The sequence below is a fragment of the Sebastes fasciatus genome, chromosome 21 (genome assembly GCF_043250625.1).
Source record: "Sebastes fasciatus isolate fSebFas1 chromosome 21, fSebFas1.pri, whole genome shotgun sequence".
Lineage (NCBI taxonomy): Eukaryota > Metazoa > Chordata > Actinopteri > Perciformes > Sebastidae > Sebastes > Sebastes fasciatus.
Window position 1 is genome coordinate 14,541,731 of NC_133815.1, and position 18,665 is coordinate 14,560,395.

Below are 18,665 nucleotides of genomic sequence, written 5' to 3' on the forward strand. Positions count from 1 at the left end.
GTGAGGTCTCTCACTGAGCTGGCGTTAGCATAGCTTAGCTTAGCATCAATCTGCTACCTAGCAACACATTAGCAACCAATTCAGCTGCAATTAATAAACGTATTAAAACAAGTTATTATGCAGCCGTAAACAAATTATTTAAATGACACATTCATGACTTAACTAAAGGCTCTTTACTACCATAAGCTAACGTCCCGACCTCCGTTCACCAGCTAGCTAGCATTAGCCTGCAAGCTAACATTAGCTAGATAGTTAGCACACACAAGCTAACAAGCAGCTCAGCTCTTCCTCCTCCTCCTCCTCCTCCTATACGCGCTTTAGTGGTCAGTCAGTCCGTGTGGAGATGACAGGGACAGGGGGGGTGTTATCCTGTCATGCCCGTGCCCTTGTTTGAATTAAAAACGCAGAGGAGCAGGTTATTTAAACGTGAAATAATGAATCAACTCTCGTCTGCAGCATTGAGGTTCATGTGTTGCTGCTGTCATCTGACAGCTCGACGGAGGCGGAGGGAGGTGACAGCAGCCTGTATGCGCTTTGCAGTGTCTGCTGCTGCTGATTCGCTGCAGCCCCCTCCTTCCCTACACCTATGCCTATATGCTACTTTTCTTTTTAATACCACACTACAATTTAATATATTGCATGACCCTTACAAGTTGCATGACATATTGCATGATATATTGCATGATCCTTACAAGTTGTATGATATATTGCATGATATATTGCATGATCCTTACAAGTTGCATGATATATTGCATGATATACTGCATGATCCTTACAAGTTGCATGATATATTGCATGATATATTGCATGATCCTTACAAGTTGCATGATATATTGCATGATCCTTACAAGTTGCATGATATATTGCATGATATATTGCATGATCCTTACAAGTTGCATGGAATATTGCATGATCCTTACAAGTTGCATGACATATTGCATGATATATTGCATGATCCTTACAAGTTGCATGATATATTGCATGATATATTGCATGATCCTTATAAGTCGAAACAATTGAAAACGCCATGAATGAATGAAAAATCCCCCTTTGAGTGTGAATAGTGTAGCATTCACTGGACGACTATATCCCCATTTCAGATGGCCATATGAGTTATAGTGTGTTTGCAGCTCGTGTAATAATAATAATAATGCATTAGAAAGGACAAACCTGTGCATCATCACAACCATCCCAATCCTAATGCCACACTACAATTTAATATATTGCATGATCCTTATAAGTTGCATGATATATTGCATGATCCTTACAAGTCGAAACAATTGAAAACGCCATGAATGAATGAAAAATCCCCCTTTGAGTGTGAATAGTGTAGCATTCACTGGACGACTATATCCCCATTTCAGGTGGCCATATGAGTTATAGTGTGTTTGCAGCTCATATAATAATAATAATAATAATGCATTAGAAAGGACAAACCTGTGCATCATCACAACCATCCCAATCCTAATACCACACTACAATTTAATAAATTGCATGATCCTTACAAGTTGCATGATATATTGCATGATATATTGCATGATCCTTACAAGTTGAAACGATTGAAAACGCCATCATGAATGACAAATCCCTTTGAGTGTGAATAATGTAGCATTCACTGGACGACTATATCCACATTTTCAGGTGGCCATATGAGTTGTAGTGTGTTTGCAGCTCGTGTAATAATAATAAGTCATTAGAAAGGACAAACCTGTGCATCATCACAACCATCCCAATCCTAATACCACACTACAATTTAATATCGGTCTAAATTTAGCATTTTCATTTATTGACAATTGAAACACCATGAATGAATGAATGAATGAAAAATCCCTTTTGAGTGGAGCATATATACTGTGTATTTGTATTCTGGGGGTATCGTTCCTATGCAGAGGGTAGTTTAGTTTATTTATTGACTACACTGAGGGCGTTTTATATTTTAATAATTTATTTATTTATTGTGTTGAGTTGAATGTGCTACTTATTTTGTACTGTAATTACCTTATGCCTTTTCTACCTTTTTTTCTTTTCTTAAAGCTGACTCAGTGTAAACTGCTCAGAATTCCAATGTACTTAGGTGCAAATGGCAAATAAAACTCTTGAATCTTGAATCTTGAGTGTGAAAGTGTAGCATTCACTGGAAAACTATCCCCATTTCAGGTGGCCATATGTTTGCAGCTTGTGTAATAATAATAATGCAATAGAAAGGACAAACCTATATACACAACACGGTACAAAAGGTACTAGGATATGATATCACTTTGAGTTACATGACTCTCTACCTGTGTAATTTGAATTCTACTGATGGAAACATATGAATAAGTGATAGATATCTGGTCAAGATATTGTTAATAGCTAGTAAGAAAGCTATCAAAAGGAAATGGGGTAGAGTGGAACCCCCTACACATGAAAAGTGGATGGGGGTAGTAGAGGAGATAATACATAATGGAGAAGCTGACACATCTTTTAAGACTGCAAGAAGCACAGATGGAAGACAAGTGGGAGAAATGGACATTATTCAAAAACCAAAACAGGGACGAAGACGGCAGAAAGGAAAACTCATTGAGTTGGAAATGACATGAGAATGTATGGAATAATGGAAGTGTAGCTCCCAAACACCTGTATGTATTGTTCCTTATGTTTGTGGGTCTTACTGTGTACATGCCCATATGTTGTTGATATGTGTATAACTGAAAAACATCAATAAAAACTAAAGTGGAAGAAAGGACAAACCTGTACATCATCACAACCATCCCCCCATCCTTGTTTTATTGCTTTCGTTTAGATTATAATCTGAGGCTGATTTCAGGAGGGCAGGCAGAAGGGTGAAAATGTCCCACACCACCAACACAAGAGTCTTTAGAGGTCATTTGGTTTTCTGGTGCATGCTGTGCTGTTTTCCAACGGCATATTGCTGTGTCAGTACCTCTCCAGAGAGCAGGAGGCCTCAGTGCACTGATGCTGTATAGAGCTCATTTGTTTTATGACTCACCCCTCACAGCAGCACCTCAATACTGTTCCAATGACCTGCACAGGACAGACCGCCATCCCTTCAACACACACACACACGCCACACATCACTCACACAATGGCCTACAAATTCCTTTCCTTTGATTATTCAATATCCTCTCCCTCCCCCATTCATTTTTATTTTATTTTATGGACCTGTTTATGCAAGTGATTTATAATCTCGGGAAAAAAAAGTAAGGAAATTTGTGTCTGGTGGATTATTTCTCTGTTGTTACAATGCTAATTGGCATTGTATTTTACATCGTTGGAAAGCCTGTTTATTTACCTTCACAATGATGTCCAACTTGTAAGGATCATGCATTTGTGGGATGAGCAGCACAGCTGATTATGTGGGTAGCGCCCAAGAAAAATTTGCCAAAATGCTCTGCCAATGGTAATGGTACTGACTCTTGTTTTGAGTTGTTTGGTGAATTGGATGATTGAACTCTCTATCAGTAACAAGGAACAAACAACACATATTGGCAATTTTACACTTTATTCATTTAATACACCGTCAGGAGCCTCAGTAGCGGGTGAAAGATCCAGTTCAATCATCCAATCCACCAAACAACTCAAAATAAGAGTCAATACCAACAGGAGAGTACACTGTTTACCATCGGCAGAGCATTTTGGCAAATTTTTCTTGGGTGCTACCCACATAATAAGCTGTGCTGCTCATCCCACAAAATGCATGATACTTACAAGTTGGACTCCATTGTGAAGGTAAATAAACAGGCTTTCCAACCATGTAAAATACAATGCCAATTAGCATTGTAACAACAGAGAAATAATCAAAGGAGGACAGTCTGTAGGACAGATAATAATGCACACAGTGCACTTTCATAGACTAAGCTACTGGAGTTACCCTGCACTATACTTATTTTTAACAGTCTCTTCTGCACTATATTCACTTTTTTAATATTCCTGTATCACAGCTGTTACCCTGCACTATATTCACTTTTAACAGGTTTCTTCATGTCCTTGTATTTTTTATATTTGGTATATTTTTTTGTACTTTGCACTACTAACTTTTTTACTGCCTTTTTACTAACATGTTTTTGCACTATGGAACTGTGATGCTGGAAACTTGAATTTCCCTCGGGATCAATAAAGTTACTATCTATCTATCTATCTATCTATCTATCTATCTATCTATCTATCTATCTATCTAATAATAATCCTTGAATAAACTTTGTTCCAAATTCTGACTTTTATTTATTATTCTAATAAATAAATATTCTATTTATCTGCATGGCAGACGACACTGTTGGCGTCAGTAAACTTGTCCTATCCACAAATTAAAGTCAGTAACGTCTGATGTATTTTAACATTAAATTGGCTTACTAATATATATTAGTGTGTATATATATACACACTAATATATATATATATATATATATATATATATAATATATATATATATATATTATATACATATACACACTAATATATATATATATGTATATATATATATATATATACACTAATATATATATATATATACACTAATAAATATATATATATATATATATATATATAATATAATATAATATATATATATATATATATATATTATATACATATACACACTAATATATATATATATATATAATATATATAATTATATATTATTATAATACTAACCACAGCTAACAGATGGTCTAAGACCTTTTTGGCGTTGCCTAGCAACATCCTTTTCCACAACACTAAACTATCAGAGCCTGCTTCTTCTGGTCGGCTATCATGCTAATCATGAATCTTGCACTTTTCTTTTAGTTGGGGGAAAATAAAAAAATAGGTAAGTGATAGTAAATATTTGAGAGAGTGATCTGCGAACTTGTTTGGTTTGTGAGCGTAATTTGTGACAACGTTACTGAGCTGTGAGGTTATAGCTTTGTAGTTTCGCTAATTATGTGACTGCATTGAGCAGCTATTGAACGACTGTGATCAATAAACGCTGTTTATTGTACAAATTGTTGAACTCTCTAGGTCACAGAATGGGGAAGAAAGTGAGGAAGGAGAGCGTTATTCCATGCAAGGAAACGGTGAGTAATGAAAGCTTTCTCATCAGCAGAGCTCACGTGTTTTTTTTTTGTTTTTTTGTATTGTGTTATAAAGTGATTAAAAAAACAAGAGAAGACATGTGCAGGGACATATATAAAAAATACCAAAATATATTATACAGAGAAAGACAAATAACAAAGTACAAAAACAAAACAAAAACAACACAAGGGGAATGTGTGTGTGTGTATGATGTGGATAATGGGTGTGTGTTTGGCATTGAATGAGGCTAGATGACATATATTTACTCTTAAACACATATACTGTACACATGCACACAGATATCCTACCTTTTATGTGTACAGCATAGGGGGAACAAAAAGAAAACAAAAAGAAAATAATTAGTAAAATATATATAATACAGTATAGCTATATAGTATAGCTAAGGTGTTTCTGAAAAGTTCCTATATGTCATGTCAATTGAAACAGATGCCCATAGCCTGGAAACATACTGTACACCCCGGGACGGTATAATAAAGCAACATTATAAAGCATTTACATCTCTCCCTCTCTCTCCTCACTCAGTTTGAGCCACTAGCTGTTGAGGGCAAAACTCCAGCAACAGTAGTGCTGCTGCTGAGCTCTCCAGAGGAGGACATCCTAGTCAAAGCCTGTGAATCAATCCACATATTTGCAGAGAAAGGTACAGTAGACTAAACACAAACAAAATCAATAATAATGTGCAACTGACATCTGTTATGGAACTAGTCCGAAATATTTATATTCCTTTTATATTATATATTATAGATGAATTACCTTGCTAAAGCAGAGCAGCACTCTGCATCAAAGGGCCACAATTCCTCTGTATTTTACATAAACTAAACTATTGTCATCTTTTACACCATTAGCTAGCCACACCATGGGGGACAATTTCTATAAATAGACATTTATATACTAAATGAATAAATGGAGTGAGCGATGCTGCGTTAGATTTTGGAAAGCAAGTCCTCCTCAATCTAAAAACACCAGATAAAACATTCAGTAAACAGGCTGGCTTTACTGTAACCATGTTACGATTATTAGGAACAAGCTGAGTAAAAGATGAAGGAGAGGCTATATATTAATAATAAGATTGCAAGAGCGATTGGACCTGAAAGAACCACAGATTATATGATTTCAATCCACACATTTGCAGAGAAAGGTACAGTAGACTACCCAATGCTTACCCCTACACATAACTTTTTATTGTGAGCAACCCTACAGCTGAAATGCACAAAATATACTTGTGGCTGACCACTGTCTTGTCTTATTTCCTGAGATTTACTATGAGATCTAGGCCTACACTATCATCTATTTTCCCATTGTATGCGCATAAAGCTCTTGTATATTATTTAATATAAAGAAACTCATCTAGTGGCTGCTTTTAAAATGGCCTCTGGACATGTATGTGTTCACAAAGATTCATTGAACTGGCATCACACAGTGGAACAGCAATGTTTTTTCTCACCAACTCCTTTGATTTTTACTTTTATTTTTTAGATATTTTTTATTTGAAATTATGATTTCGGATCCAGAAATGCCATTATTCCACATGTAGGGGGTTATTTGTTTTTATGTATTTGCATATATGTATATTTGTATCTATGCAGGCTACGCTATGTGTCTCCTAGTTTTTTTTAGAGACTCTTGTGACAGTTCAGATGTGAGTGTGAGGGAGATGTTTTGTGTTTTTAGCATTATTTATATGAAAAGAGGACTTACTGCCACATTTGGACAGTAGGAAACCAAGCACAGCTCACACTATGCTGTGTTGTTAGGAGGCTCCATGATATAACATTGTATATAACTATGTTTAATACCAGCCGGTTTTAGTCTCTTATCCGCCAGTGTCTTTTATATTCAATCACATTGCAGTGTTTATCTTCACACTGCTTCACTGATACATAATACATGCCCACAGGCACTCAGGTCTGTTTGGCACCGTGCTTAATTTCCCTGATCACTGTCTCCCCCTGTTGTTAGGAGATGAGAACAAGGTTTCTCTGCTGGGACTCGGGGCATTGGAGCCGCTCTGTAAGCTCATCGCTCACAACAACAAGCTGGTCAGGCGCAACGCCTTCATGGCCTTGGGCATCATGGCCTCCAACGGTGTGTCAGACAACATACGAAATCAATGCAAACACACATTTTGGTGGCTTACAGTACAACTGATCTTCCTGACCATCTATGTGCTTGTCAGGCAATTGACTGTTTAGAGATTTGTTGACTGGCTAGAATTCACTGTTTTGTTGACTGATGGGTTTGCTCACTGAATAACTGCCACTCTGTTATTAACTTTCATGTTTCTACTGAAAGGTGATGTAAAGACCGCTCTTCAAAAAACAGATGTCATTCCATCAATCATTGACAAACTGTCGCCAGAAGGTGAGTAATTTTGACCACAAGATTAATAGATTCAGAACTAGATATAATAAAAACAAACAAACAACGCCATTTTCTCTCCTATTCAAGAAGATATAGTTGTCCATGAGTTTGCAACACTGTGCCTGGCCTATCTGTCAGTGGATTTCATCTGTAAGGTCCAGATCTTTGAAAACGAGGGCCTGTCGCCTCTAATCGAGCTCCTATCCAGTCCAGACCCCGACGTCAAGAAGAACTCACTAGAGGTCATCTTGAACCTGGTTCAGGTGACTCACTGGCGTCAGCCTAGACAGGGTTACAAGGGTGTGAGTGAAATTGAATGGTTCCAAAATTATTGTTGTATCTTCTATTGTGCTGTACTGTATGTATGAAGGACCACCAAAGTCGCGTGGAAGTACACGAGTTGGACGGGATCCCTCCACTTCTGGAGCTGTTGAAGTCGGACTTCCCTGTCATTCAGCATTTGGCTTTAAAGACGCTGCAGAGCGTCACCACTGATAAAGATACATGCGACGCCTTCAGGAAAGAGCAAGGATTTGAGAAGGTCATGGATATCCTCAGTAACACGGTAGGTGTGTGTGTGTGAGAGAGAGAATGCTCATGTACAGTATGTCTTCATCCTGCCCTTTAGTGTTAATAAAAATGAGAGGAAAAAATATGGTTTATGTTTGCATCATTAGCTGGAAATGGTTCCATTTGAATTAACACTTGTTCTCAACTCCTAATGCCTTTCCTATCCCATTCAAGGTCTGTGTCCTCTACATCCTCTGCCCCCTATATATCTGTTTATTTCTTACAGCTCTTAACTGACCTTCATGCTGAGGCCTTACAGGTAGTTGCTAACTGTGTGAGTGACAGCAAGACCTTACAGCTGATCCAAGAGGGTGGAGGGCTGACGAGGCTGATGGAGTTTGTTCTCACCCCCAACGCGCCTGGAATCCAGTCCAACGCTGTCAAATGCATCGCCATGGTTGCTCAGAGCTGTAAGCACAGGAGGAGACAAATGAGATTTAATCATAACTTTCCAGCTATAGGTTTGGAAGTCGGTAAGTATATTTAACACTTACTTTTATCTGTGTGTGTTTTCTGCGTGTAGCTGAGAATTACAAACTGCTCCAAGAGCAGAATGTGGAGAAGGTCCTGGTGGAGCTTCTGTCTGTGGCGGACGTCAGCGTGAAAACAGCTGCCTGCCAGGCTGTGGACGTCTTGAGCTCCAACCACGCCAGCAAAGTCATCTTCAGAGACCTGGGTACATACGTGCACATTCACACAACCTCCTTAACATCAACACACTCGCCACGATGAAAGTGTGAATGAGTTGGATTTATGTTTTTCAGGTGGTATCCCTGCAGTCGTAAAGCTGCTGAGCGATGAGAGTTTGGTGCTGAGACAGGCAGCAACCCTGGCCCTCAGCAACCTCACACACAGCAACCAGCTCAACTCATTGTGAGTGACAGTGACTCAAAAAAGACATTGAAAATGAATACTTTCAAGCTCTTTGAATGTGTATGCCACAAAGTATTAATGATATGTGCAACTTCAAACATTAAGTGATGAGTATGCAGTCTCTAAAACCAAAGCTTGGAAGGAGGTGGTATTTTAAAGTTGAGCAGTGTGCCTTCGTCTTCACTATTTCACAAATGATTTAACACTCCATCTGTCTTCTCATGGTTCTCTCTCACTGAACATCTTTTTACCTCTCTTCTCTCCATTTTATCCCCTGACAAATCTTCCCTATACCCGTCGTCTCTCACTGTCTGACATCATATTTCAGTATTACTGTCTCCTTCAGTTCTTGGGACATTTAACTCCACCTCCCATGCGTCATCCCCTCACTATCCTTACTCTTAAAGGTTGTTTTCCCCTTAAACTCTACTTATTTGTGCAAATCACACACTTTACATAAATTCTGTGCTGTTGATGTGTTATGAGACTGCATTTATAGTCACCTCCGTAAAACTCCCATCCATTTCTGCGGTATCTGCAGTGCAGTGTACGAGGCAGGAGGCCATGAGATGCTTGTCCAGCAGCTGTATGGAAGCTGTTCCAGGACGGTGGCCAACTCTGCTGCCACACTTGGCAACATGGCAGGACAGGAGGTCATCCGCTGCAGTATCTTGTCACATGGAGCCATACAGGCTCTGGTGGAGCCCTTGACGTCTACAGATACGCAGGTCCTGTTAAACACGACGCTGTGCCTGGCAGTGCTGGCCTGTGACACAGAAGCGAGGGCAGAGGTTAGTGTTTTTGTGTGTCTGATGACGGTTCAGATTGCTGCTTTGTTGTCATGTTTGCGAATGACAAGAATATTCTGAAATTTGGAGAGGTTGAATTTTACTGTTACTGTTTTCATTCTTAACCCATATCAAAATCTATAAAACTAAAAAAAACTATATTCATTATGAACAATAGTTTCTTTTAAATTGTCCAGGAATATTGTACATGCTTTCCTTTTCACTCCCTGTCCTACATAGCTACAAAGGGCTGGAGGCTTTCACCCACTGGTCAATGTGCTGTGTTCCCATCACAAGGATGTGTTGCACAATGCATGCTGGGCTATCAATGTCTGTGCCAGTGATGTGCCCGCTGCTGTGGAGATGTGCAAATTTGGGTAAGACACTGAGATGACAGATTGACATCAGAACATGACTGATTAATCATTACATGTAGAACTGGAGGAGCGTTGTTAATTGATGTAAAGTTACAGCACAGTAAAAAGCGTAGCACGTTGAAGCCAACTCAGAGTAGTCTCTTAAATAGCCAGTAGATGGCAGTATAGGACAGTATTATGTGTGGCTCCAAAAGAAAGTATGGGTAATTTTGTTCATATGTGTGTGTGTTTGTTAGTGTGTGCTTTTTATCATCAATGTCTGGATATCTGTTTATGTGTGTCTCAGAGCCCTGGAGATGCTTCAGGAAATTAACCAATCAGTGAATCGAAGGAGCAGTTTCAGCAAGTTGGCTGAGATCAGCCTGCTTAACCACAACTTGTCTGTCAAATACAGCCTCACAGGTCATTTGGCCTCCACCGACGTTATTAGTGATGGCTTCTATGACGCAGGGAAGGTGTGTGTATGTATGTATACTAATGAAATTGATGTTAAACATAGGTCACTTAAAAGAATGTGAGTTAAATTCAAATAACAAAATTGGATGATTTAACATTTCTTACGCATTCACATCTCTTTGTCTACCTTTTTTTAGGCTTGTGCAGGTCAGAGGATTCTGACTTTAGAGGAACTGTCCAAGCAGCCTGTCAACGAGCACCAGCCCATCATTGTTTTCAACACAGCAACAGAGTATGTTTGTCTTAAAAAAACAACTAGAACGAAACATTGCTTATTATTTGTATGCATCATATTCGAACCCAGTAATAAAAGTTTGGACAAACGTGTTTTTTGAAACACTACAAGTACAGAGTGGGAAAATAACAGGAACAATCACACAGATGGTGGTAGAGCATTGTCTGAGACTTGGCAAGTTTCTTACACTACCAGCCACACCACGTAGTTTTGTCGGCACAATTTATTGTGGTTGTGAGATTACTATCACCCTCCCCTTGTCTCCTCCAATCCAAAACTCCACTTTTTTTCCTTTTGCTTCTCTTTTTCCCCTCTCTCCCCGTTGCCTTCAGTGCGCTCTGCTAGGGTGGCCTCTCAGGGTAAATGATCCCATTTTTTTAAGATGGCAACACACTCACAGTAAAAGAGCCTTTGTGTTTAGACTAATGGACTTGCACGCACAACCAGGCACAGCCATGAAGATTCCTGCACATAATACACATGCACGCTGACTGAGACACACACACAATAAAAAAACACACTGTGTCTGGCTGGACATGCACACACCCACACACACACTAATGCTCCCACAAGCTTCCAGCATTTTGATGAATTAACCTTACCAAAGAGAGCAGTATTACCCCCTCAGGGTACCTCTGGTCCACCCCATTTCCACCACGTCCCCCCTTCAGCATACACACACACACGCAAGCACACACACAACATCTCAGGCATTCTTAAGCAGTGTGTTATGTAATCCGTCTATGGTCTCATCCATGGCTTAGTATGACCCAAGTTTAACTCTATAAAGGAAAAGGGCTCTTATATAATTAATATAAGAATTGTTTTTATTACTTTTCTTCCTCTAATGATCAAACACAGTGCATTGTAGCTCCAGAAGTTTTGCAATCATACAATTAAAATCTTTTTTGGCCATAATTTTAAAATAGCAGAGAGTAAAAAAAGATTGGAATAATGTGTAGTCTTATTATTACAGTGTATGTGTGCCTCTATGTGTTTCTACATGTGCTGCATGCATATACTCCTCTCTTGAATATTGGCAAACCATTTCAGAGACAAGAACAGTAGGATCTCTCACACATGCATACTGTACATATTTCAATGTGCATTACAAGTACAGACAGAGACACCCAAATATTGTACACACCTGGCAACAACTGAAATATACAAAAAGAACAGTGAAAAATAGAATAACGGCGCCGTGTTCAGTTATATAAACTGTGTATTTCTGTTGCAGAGAGACGGTGGATGTGCCAGAAGAGAGGCAGAGCAACCCATTAGAAATAGACACCAGCAGCAAGGCAGACCGCAGGACACCAAGGTGAGAGTGTCTGTGGATGTGGGTGGTGGGAATACGTACAGTATGTATAACACTGCCTCGCTTATTTTTTGCCAGTAGTATTCTCAGTAGTATAGTATAGTCCAGTAGTATTATTCCCTATTTTTAAGACACTGACTCAGATTTCTTTTTAATTCACTGTCTCTCTGCACAGGAAGAAGAAAGTGGAGACCCAGCCTGAGTCTCTTACAGAGAAGCCGTGGAAGATGATGGATGACGTCTCATTGCAGCTTCTAGTTAAAGAGGCCAAAGAATCCATCATCCCACTGAGTGATGAACGAGAGCAGTGTGCTGCCTTGGCCAGGTGACGGATTAATGCAGTCGGCACATAACCAACATGCACAGATGTCACTACAGAAAATCATCTCATATTATATGACTGGCAGCCATTGTTGTCAATTCTCCAAAACCTTGGAAACAAATTGAAACACCCTGGAAACTGTATTTGCGCATCAGGAGCCTTATTACAGAAAAATATCCTAACTGCTTCTCCTATCTTAACTTATGTTTCAAAGATATTACAAATCCTATCTTTCTATTACAGAATCTATTCCTAAATTCATGGCGGTATCTTATCCTATCTCAGACCTCCTATCTTATGTTAACTTAAGAAATCCGAACTATCACTGTAAATTTGATTCTTGAAGGGAGGACAGGAAAGCGCATCTTTTCGGGGAGTTTTATTCTCAATTATCGGCCCAGGACATGTCGATTAAAATTAATTGTGGCGGTCGATATTATATACCCATTAATACATGGTCTGCGACATTTAAAGTATCATCATACAGTTTGAGTAGCCTTTCAATCATTATATTTTGGTGTTCACGTTGTTCCCCATCCTCATTGCTGCTGCCATTTTTGGCAATCATTTTGAATTTAGGATTCATAACTTGGGAAATCCCTAAGTTAGGAGAGTTCTGTAATAGCTGAATACCTATCCTTATATATGACTTTTTTCCTAAATGCAGTTAGGAACATGTTTCTGTAATACCACAAATCCTAAATGTCATCCTAAACTGAGATAATACAGTATTTCAGACTACAGTTTCTATAATGAACCCCAGCTCATAAGTTGTTGGTAAAGGTTTACTAAATATGAAGTGGCATTTAACAGCATTATCCCTAGCATACCACTGTGAGCCGTGAGGATGCAGAACAAACACACCGCACATTTTGAAGGTTCCTGCATTGTAATGAGTTTTGTGTGCATGGATTTGGATTTGCCAGGCTGGTGAGTGAAGCCATGGGCGGAGCGGTGGAGATGGAAAAGTTGCACGAGTTCTCATGGGTGCTGCACCTCAGCGAGCTCGAGTTTCAGCTTCAGTGTAATGTCGTTCCCATCGGTTTGATCAGCAGGGGAATCTTCTGCCATAGGGCACTTCTCTTCAAGGTACCACTAACCTAGCTACCACACAGCATCAACAGCAATCCCTTCCTTTACATTTCACCCACATCTTTTAATTAAGCCCCTTCTCAAGTTCTCCCCATCCTCCACTTAAAGTATTATTACAACCGTCTCCATTTCATCCATCTCTTCTTTCCAAAATCATAATCGACCCGTCTTCTCTCTTTTGCATTTCAGTGTCTGGCTGACTGCATCGGAATAAGCTGCACACTTGTTAGAGGCGAGTACAACCGGGCTTGGAACGAGGTACTCCTCTTCAATGGGAATCCCTCCAGGAATGAGCCCCGTCGCTATATAGTAGACCTCATGCACCAGCCTGGAAGCCTGCTGACAGCCAGTACCCCTGCTGCTGAGCAATACCAGACTATATAGACCAACACTGTAGAGTACAAATACTGTAGTACATAATGCTGTGACCAGACATTTTACTGACATGCATTATAGATATTGATTTGTATTGCATGTGTATTTGTAGAGTATTATTCAATATGTCAGTTGATTATTTTGGTGCAAACACAAGCCAAAATGAAGAATGCTGTTAGTCTTCTTCTCTAATAAACACACTGATTTAACCTGGTTCTTCACCTCAGATGACTCACAATGTTGTAACTGAAGAGAAAAGACTGGTGGGGTCAAACAGTGTCACGGTGCTGCACCACAATTAAATGTTAGAGCTGATTATCAGGTCTTTATCTGCTGTTTGAACTCAATTGAGGTCAAATAACTGTAAGGAAAATATATTTTTGTCAGGAGACATACTGCATTCTAGGATTACTCATCTAAACTCAAATAGAGTTCCTCTAATATAGAGCTGCAACGATTAATCGATTAGTTGTTAATTAGCAAATTAATTGCCAACTATTTTGATAATTGATTAATTGGTTTGAGTAATTCTTTAAGAAAAAAAAGTCAAAATTCTCTGATTCCAGCTTCTTAAATGTGAATATTTTCTGGTTTCCTGACTTGTCTATGACTGTAAACTGAACATCTTTGAGTTGTGGACAAAACAAGAAATTTTTGGTGGGCTTTGGGAGATACTGATCAACATTTTTAAAAAAAAGAGCTAAACAAAGTGTAACAAAATATGCAGTATATACAGTATTGAAAATAAACAGACTATTAACAAAATTGCACAAGTGGAAAATAATATTGCAGAGTGAGAATTAAATGAAATGCCACCTGCAAATGTTGTCGTTTGTTTGTTGTTGAAAATTTCAGAGTTCCCATTATATCTTTTGGTTTACAATTACCTCACTGTGCAATACTACTAGTTTTGTTGAAAAAAAACAAAAAAAACACACACACACACTTCCTATGTCCCTTGGTAAATGTGGGTCAAAGCCCCTTGAGGCAAATTGGTGATTTGTGGACTATATAAATAAAATTGACTTGACAGATTGTTCCTCCAAATTCAGCTTTTTTTTTTTTAGAGCCATAAAGCTGCTACACAATTATGGTGCTCTTTGCACATTGTCTAGCAATAAAAAAGAGCCAGTGAACCTTGTCCACTTTAACCTACATTATAGCTGGAGGTGTGACAGGTCACCCAGCTATAACAGAGTGGATCAGTCGATAGAGGACCAGCGAGAACTCGCCTCGGCATGAACGATCAGGACTCAGCGAGCGCACTTGGCTCCCTCTGATATCAGCACTTGACTTTAGACACAGACACACAACTGCTGCAGCAACCATGTCTCGTTTCGTCGCCCGTCTCTTCGTAGTAGTTTCTCAGCATGCCACGGCCAGATCCGCGGTGTTACCGAGGAGGATCCCGGTGTTCATGCGTCCTCTATCCACATCTAAAGGTACCTTTGGTTTCTTTACTGTTACTGTTACTCTGATCTAGTATCTCAGGCAGTAAACTCCTGCATGTGCACCATGCTGCAGTTTGCTCACCAAGTACTAACAATAAGAAACATGCAGCTACAGGTTATTGCTTGTGCAAAAATGGACTGTGGTTAATACTAATACTTACTTTTTCGGTTGATTGCGGTCACAAATTTTTTTTTATTAATGTGTATTTTAGGCTACTTGATTGACCAGAACCTATGGATTTAATGTTCTTTTACTTTGTTCAGTATGCACAACAAAACTCAAGCATCTCAGGCTGTAAACTCCTGCAGCTGCACCATGCTGCAGTTATTGCTTGTGCAAAAAGGACTGGTTAATACTAATACATTTAATTCCATTACTTTTAATTGTATTTTAGGAGTTAGGATTAAGTGAAATTTTATGACCAAGTTCTAAGTCATATAATAGCAAACATTTTCTCAATTTACCATATTAGTGTTCAGGGTATGTGGTCTAATGTTGTGGGTTCTGTTTTGAAAAGGTTTTGGAAATCCTGCAATAGATAGTGATTTTAATAATTGATTGCTGTCAAAACATTTTTTTTATTTATGTGTATTTTACGCTACTTGATTGATCAGAACCAATGTATTTATGTTATTTTACTATGTTCAGTATATGCACAACAAAACTCCACTGTGACTTCTTCATTGTACCTCTGCAGGCCTGCAGTCTCTCACCCGTTATAATGAGGGTACAGACTGGCAGAAGAAGCTGACCCCAGAACAGTATGTAGTCACGAGGGAGAGGGGGACTGAGGTGGTGAGTACTGCATACAGCATGCACATCCGTACAGGGATTTGTGTCAAGCCAACATTATCTCTGTCTACCAGACTGACACACATAATATGTATCTGATTAACAATCGGCACAGTTCCAGGTGGACTTTGCTCATCACTTGCATTGTTGTCAGGTTCAACCAGTCCAAACATGGTGTTTTATGATTAGAAGCTATCAGCTTGAAACACAGAGCGTGTAATAATAATAATAATAATAGGAATAAGAATAATAAGAAGACAAGTTACTGTATTGCACTTACAAAATCCTTATAATCAAAAAGCTTAAGGACGCAAAACCAAAATCTAACAGTTGTGTGTGTTTTCAGCCCTTTAGTGGGATCTACCTTAACCATGCTGAAGTGGGGATGTACCACTGTGTCTGCTGTGAGGCTCCACTTTTCAGGTAACCTGAGTGTTAATGTGTGAACACTTCCCCACATATACATATTTTCTATATTTGCATTTATTTATTTATTTTTATTACTGTTTGATATATGTGTATGCACTGTCAGAATTGCTTTGTGCAATATTACTATGATTTTTTTTACTTAGACAGACAGCCATGAGAGAATTTTTGTCTTTATATAGAAATGTGTTAGCAGATGCTCATTGAGGAAATGTTCCTTCCTCTATCAATAGTTCAGAGGCTAAGTATGACTCGGGGACAGGCTGGCCAGCATTCAAAGAGGCTCATGGGACATGGGAGCGGGACGAAAGCCTTGCCTCCGTCATTCGTCGCCCTGACAACAGCCTGGGTAGTGCTGGGACAGAGGTCCTTTGTAAAAATGTGAGTTGTTCTCTGCGCTATGAAGCCAAAGTTCACTTTGCTTTAGTTGCTCTACTTAATGTAGCTTTGTGTGTGTTTTTTTTAATAAAGCAAATTGTTTAATATTTACATTGAGAATTTCATGCATCATTTTCTTCATATACAAGCGTTATTTTTGGTTGGTTTATGACTTATATGTTTGTGTTTGATGCAGTGTGATTCCCACCTGGGTCATGTGTTTGAGGATGGACCGGACCCGACAGGTCAGCGGTTCTGTATCAACAGCGTGGCCCTCACGTTTGAACCCAGAGGAAACGGCAAACCTGACAAGGATGAGAAGGATTAATATCTGGACTTGAAAACGCAATTATGTTTCATTTCACATCAGTCCATTTAGGAGGCAAATTGAAGGACCACCTAAATGTCAGAGCATTCATTCCACGGTTTTGATCTAAAAATGTGTGACACTTTGTGTGGCACAAAGTGTCTTAAAGGGATAGTTTAGCTGTTTTGAGGTGGGTTTGTATGAGGTATTTATCCATAGTCAGTGGATGAGACAGTAGATGATGGTCGGCACGCCCCCAGTTTGGAGAAGCAGACAGGAGTTACCTCAGGGAACCAAAGCAAAGCTGTGGACGGGGGCGGCAGCTAAACATATTTTAGCCTCCTAAGAGAAAGGCTCACCTAAAAAAAATCAATATCACTTTAAGTGTACGCTATATTTAGAATATTTTCGCAAGTTTACCTTGCTGTGAGACAGCTATTCAGTCTATGTTTCCGACGGGGAACTGAAGCTGTTATCTATGCTCTTGCCAGAGCAACCAGACTCCATTGAAAAAAAACAGTTATTTTACCTCGCAGGACACAGGAGTTGTTGGTCTACCGTTGCCTCGATCGGTTAGTTTGTGTTATTGTGTGACTTTGGTTAGTTCAGATTCACCAAAGTCATACAATAGCACCAACAAACTAACAGATGGAGGCAACGGTAGACCAGCAAGCCCTGTGTTCTGCGAGGCAAAATCCCAGGTTTTTTCAATGGAGTCTGGTGGCTTTGGTGAGGACATAGATAAGAGCGTCAGTTTCCCAAGGTAAACTGGCAAAAATATTCTAAATATAGCGTACACTTAAACTGATATTGATTCTTGTAGGTGGCTAAAATAAGTTTTGCTGCTGGCCCTGTCCACAGCAGTACATTGCTTTGGTTCCATGTGGTAACTCCTGTCTGCTTCTCCAAACTAGGGTTGTGTCGACCGCCATCTACTGTAGGTAATACACTGACCATGGATAAGTACCTCATACAACCCAACTTCAAAACACTCAAACTATCCTTTTAATAATTGAATTTCGAAGGAAGAAGACCTTCTGGTGTTAATCAAATTGAAAAAGAATTAAGTCAGTCTCAGTCTCTTGTTAAGAAACATATATCCACCTGAGAGAAGTCTACGTACAGAACATACAGTACAGGATTCAGACAAATTAAAAACTGCAGACCAGCAGCTCCTTCAATGAAAAGCATACTTCCCAAAAAAGTCACCGTGTTAACTGTTTTTATTCAGTAATTTTTGTTGTGTTGGTAATTTTGTTTTCAAACTGAATGTATGAATGTTTGAAAAATGTCAAAATACGCTGTGCCTCTTTTTTTTTTGCAGAGATTGCAAAACACAGGAAGTTCTGACATTGCTGCTTTGTGTGTTTTTCAGTGTGGGCCCACATTTACAGATCAAATTGTTTGTTAGGAATCATGCAAACTTGAATGATATATTGTTAATAAATGCACATTTTGTTTGTTCTCTTAATC

At 39.0% G+C, this 18,665-nt stretch overlaps 2 protein-coding genes across 4 annotated transcripts; both read left to right on the plus strand.

Annotated features, from left to right (window-relative positions):
* The first annotated feature begins 4,692 nt into the window (after nucleotides 1-4,692).
* armc3 (armadillo repeat containing 3) lies at nucleotides 4,693-14,082 on the plus strand. Of its 3 annotated transcripts, none has more exons than XM_074622442.1 (18): nucleotides 4,693-4,804; nucleotides 4,996-5,051; nucleotides 5,593-5,710; nucleotides 7,030-7,155; nucleotides 7,363-7,431; nucleotides 7,519-7,694; nucleotides 7,802-7,996; nucleotides 8,228-8,411; nucleotides 8,525-8,677; nucleotides 8,766-8,874; nucleotides 9,416-9,665; nucleotides 9,903-10,039; nucleotides 10,326-10,494; nucleotides 10,633-10,727; nucleotides 11,968-12,051; nucleotides 12,224-12,373; nucleotides 13,297-13,459; nucleotides 13,652-14,082. In XM_074622442.1, exons 2-18 carry the CDS (start codon nucleotides 5,004-5,006, stop codon nucleotides 13,844-13,846), a joined length of 2,421 nt encoding a protein of 806 aa, XP_074478543.1. In that variant the 5' UTR covers nucleotides 4,693-4,804; nucleotides 4,996-5,003; the 3' UTR covers nucleotides 13,847-14,082. The 3 variants fall into 3 exon arrangements, with proteins under 3 accessions (XP_074478543.1, XP_074478544.1, XP_074478545.1); XM_074622443.1 differs by having other exon boundaries at nucleotides 7,522-7,694; XM_074622444.1 differs by lacking the exon at nucleotides 13,652-14,082 and having other exon boundaries at nucleotides 12,224-12,335; nucleotides 13,297-13,453.
* Nucleotides 14,083-15,027: 945 nt separating this feature from the next.
* On the plus strand, nucleotides 15,028-18,663 carry msrb2 (methionine sulfoxide reductase B2). The gene is made up of 5 exons (XM_074622132.1): nucleotides 15,028-15,279; nucleotides 15,987-16,084; nucleotides 16,428-16,504; nucleotides 16,741-16,888; nucleotides 17,082-18,663. Exons 1-5 carry the CDS (start codon nucleotides 15,165-15,167, stop codon nucleotides 17,211-17,213), a joined length of 570 nt encoding a protein of 189 aa, XP_074478233.1. The 5' UTR covers nucleotides 15,028-15,164; the 3' UTR covers nucleotides 17,214-18,663.
* Nucleotides 18,664-18,665: the final 2 nt, after the last annotated feature.